This window comes from Geospiza fortis, unplaced genomic scaffold (assembly GCF_000277835.1).
Source record: "Geospiza fortis unplaced genomic scaffold, GeoFor_1.0 scaffold777, whole genome shotgun sequence".
Taxonomy (NCBI): domain Eukaryota; kingdom Metazoa; phylum Chordata; class Aves; order Passeriformes; family Thraupidae; genus Geospiza; species Geospiza fortis.
In genome coordinates, this window is record NW_005054689.1 from 41,684 (window position 1) to 44,360 (window position 2,677).

The 2,677-nt window shown below is 58.8% G+C and overlaps 1 protein-coding gene across 1 annotated transcript in view; it reads left to right on the forward strand.

Moving 5' to 3' along the window:
- LOC106632080 (prominin-2-like) overlaps positions 1–2,677 on the forward strand; it is an 8,766-nt gene that overhangs the window by 3,573 nt on the left and 2,516 nt on the right. Inside the window, exons 3-8 of the mRNA XM_014311213.2 lie at positions 844–895; positions 1,047–1,199; positions 1,541–1,664; positions 2,158–2,249; positions 2,327–2,411; positions 2,491–2,637. Of these exons, the coding sequence (XP_014166688.1) occupies positions 844–895; positions 1,047–1,199; positions 1,541–1,664; positions 2,158–2,249; positions 2,327–2,411; positions 2,491–2,637 (653 nt within the window). The remainder of the gene's footprint in view (positions 1–843; positions 896–1,046; positions 1,200–1,540; positions 1,665–2,157; positions 2,250–2,326; positions 2,412–2,490; positions 2,638–2,677) is intronic.

Consider the following 2,677-nt stretch of genomic DNA (forward strand, 5'->3'; position numbering starts at 1 on the left):
GCCGCCCCCCCCTCCCCCCGAGCTGCCACACGCTGCAGGTACCTCTGGGGACCTCAGGGCACGCTGGGTGGTGCTGGCCAGGTGGGTGGGGGACAAGGCAGTGTCCCCTTGGTGCCATCGCACAAGGCAGCAGCAATGGCTGCGCGGGGCTGGCTCTGCACTGTGGGATTTTCAGGCACTCCGAGTGGGATGAGATGAGAATTTGACTCCAAGTTTCAGAAGGCTGGTTTATTATTTTATGATATATATTACATTAAAATGATACTAAAATAATAGAAGAAAGGATTTAATCAGAAAGCTAGCAAGGAAAAGAATAGGAATGGAATCATAACAAAAGTTTGTGTTTGACTGAGAGTCTGAGATAGCTGGACTGTGATTGACCGTTAATTAAAAACAACCACATGAGACCAATCAGAGATTTACCTGTTGCATTCCACAGCAGCACATAATCATTGTTTACATTTTGTTCCTGAGGCTTCTCAGCTTCTCAGGAGAGAAAATCCTAATGAAAGGATTTTTCATAAAGCATGTGGGTGACACTGCAGAGCGCACTCCACTCTAGCACCATAGTAGTAGCCGGAATCTTCCTACTGATCCAAACTCACCCCCTACTCAGCAACAACCAGACTGCCCTAACCCTATGCCTGTGCCTGGGGGCCCTCTCCACGCTATTTGCAGCCACACGCGCTCTTACCCAAAATGACATTAAAAAAATCATTTTCTTCTCCACTTCGAGCCACCTAGGACTAATAATAGTTACAATCGGACTAAGCCTCCCCAAACTGGCCTTCCTTCACATCTCAACTCACATATTCTTCAAAGCCATGCTCTTCCTATGCTCAGGCTCCATCATTCACAGCCTAAATGGCGAGCGAGATATCCGAAAAATGGGAGGGCTCCAAAAGATAATACCCACAGCCACTGCATGCCTCCCCGTCGGCAGCCTCGCTCTGACAGGAGCACCATTCCTAGCAGAGAAGGGCCCCGAGCCCCCGGTGCCTCAGCCCCGCGTCTCGAGGCTGTGCCCTTGCTGCTCTTCCCCGCAGGTGGATCGCAGGCACGGTGCTGTGCTCCATCATCCTCCTCATCCTCGCCTGCAACGTGACGGGGATGGCCCTGGGGGCGTACGGGCTTTCCAAGCGGGAGGACCCCAGCGACTACGAGTGCCGAGGGGAAGCTGGCGCCAAGTTTCTCCTGGTGTAAGGGTTTGTCTGGGTGCTGGGGGGCTGCTCCATCTCACTGTGTTTATCTGGGTGCTGGGGTGCTGCTCCATGTCACACACCCCCCAAACAAACCCAGGCAAAGCCAAGGGAGGGGCTGGCAGAGGTCCCGGCGGAAAAGCTTATGAAGGCACCGCCTGCGCCCGCAGCTTTGGGAGAAGCTGCTCCTCCCTGCGAGCTGCCAGGGAGGGCCCTGCCCTGCCCAGCGCGGCGTGCCCGGGCTCGGGAAGGAGCCGCGGGGCTGCAGCTGGACGGGCAGGTCCCTTCCTGCCCGCTCGGGGCTGCGAAGCCACCGGCGCCGCCTCCTCTCCCTCTTGCAGCGGCGTGGCCTTGGCTTTCCTGTTCTCCTGGCTCCTCGTCCTCCTGGTTTTCGCCACCTTCCTGGTCGGGGGCAACATCCAGACGCTGGTTTGCAGGAATTGGGTCAACCAGGAGATTTATAAGGTGGGTGGCCACACATCCACACATCGCCCTGTAAATCTTTCCTTCCGTGCACCAAAACACCTCCAAAGGCTCTGTGTCCTGCCCTTAAACCCGACTGGAAAAGCGCCCCCCAGTCCTAGACCAGAAGATTAAGTTTAGGATTAACTCCTCGGATTTGCATCATCAGCTGGGAATCGCCTTTGTGCTGTTAATTCACTTCCTACTTGTTGTTCCCTGGTTCTTGGGGTGCTTGATGGGGGGATGGGGGTGGGAGAGGGATTGGGGCCGTGGGAATGGGATCAGGACTGTCCCCATGGCAGTGCCACACTCGGGCAGGTCCCTCCAAACTCACCAGGCCAGGATCCTCACTGGGAAATGTCCAAATAAACCCAAAATTAGTTCAGGCTGCCATGAGCTCCCCCCGGATACCCCTGCGAGGGCAGAGCACCCCAGAATGCCCGCTGGGAGCGCCCCTGCCTTCCCCTGACCCCGTTTCTCCTCCTGTTTGGCGCAGTTCATCGACACCCCGGGCAATCTCCCTCCGTCCATGAACCTCAGCCGCCAGCTCAACCTCAGGAGGGACTCCAACCTCAGCTCGGCGTACAGGTGAGCGCGGCAGGAGCCGCCCCGCGCCGCCGGGGCGGATTTGGGATCGCTCTGCCGACGCTCCCTGTGCCTCGCAGGGAGTGCAAGAGCGGCGCGGGGCTCTGGGAGGTGCTGCAGCTCGACGGCTCCTACGACCTGGACGAGCACCTGAGAACGCCGCAGGTGAGGCCCGGGCAGGGGGAGGCAGGAGCTTTGCTGGGCTTGCGGGGAGCCCCGCAGAACGCTCTGTCCCGCCCTGCAGTACACGGCTGACTTCCAAAAACGCCTGGGAGACTTCACGGCGGAGTTGGGGGCCGTGCGGCTCCTCCGCAGCGAGGGCAGGCAGGACCTGGAGACCTTCGCCCGCAGCGGGCTGGACGAGGTGGACTACGGGCGCTTCCAGGAGGAGGTGAGGGGCGCTCGCCATCAGCTGGCCCCGCTGCGGGGCG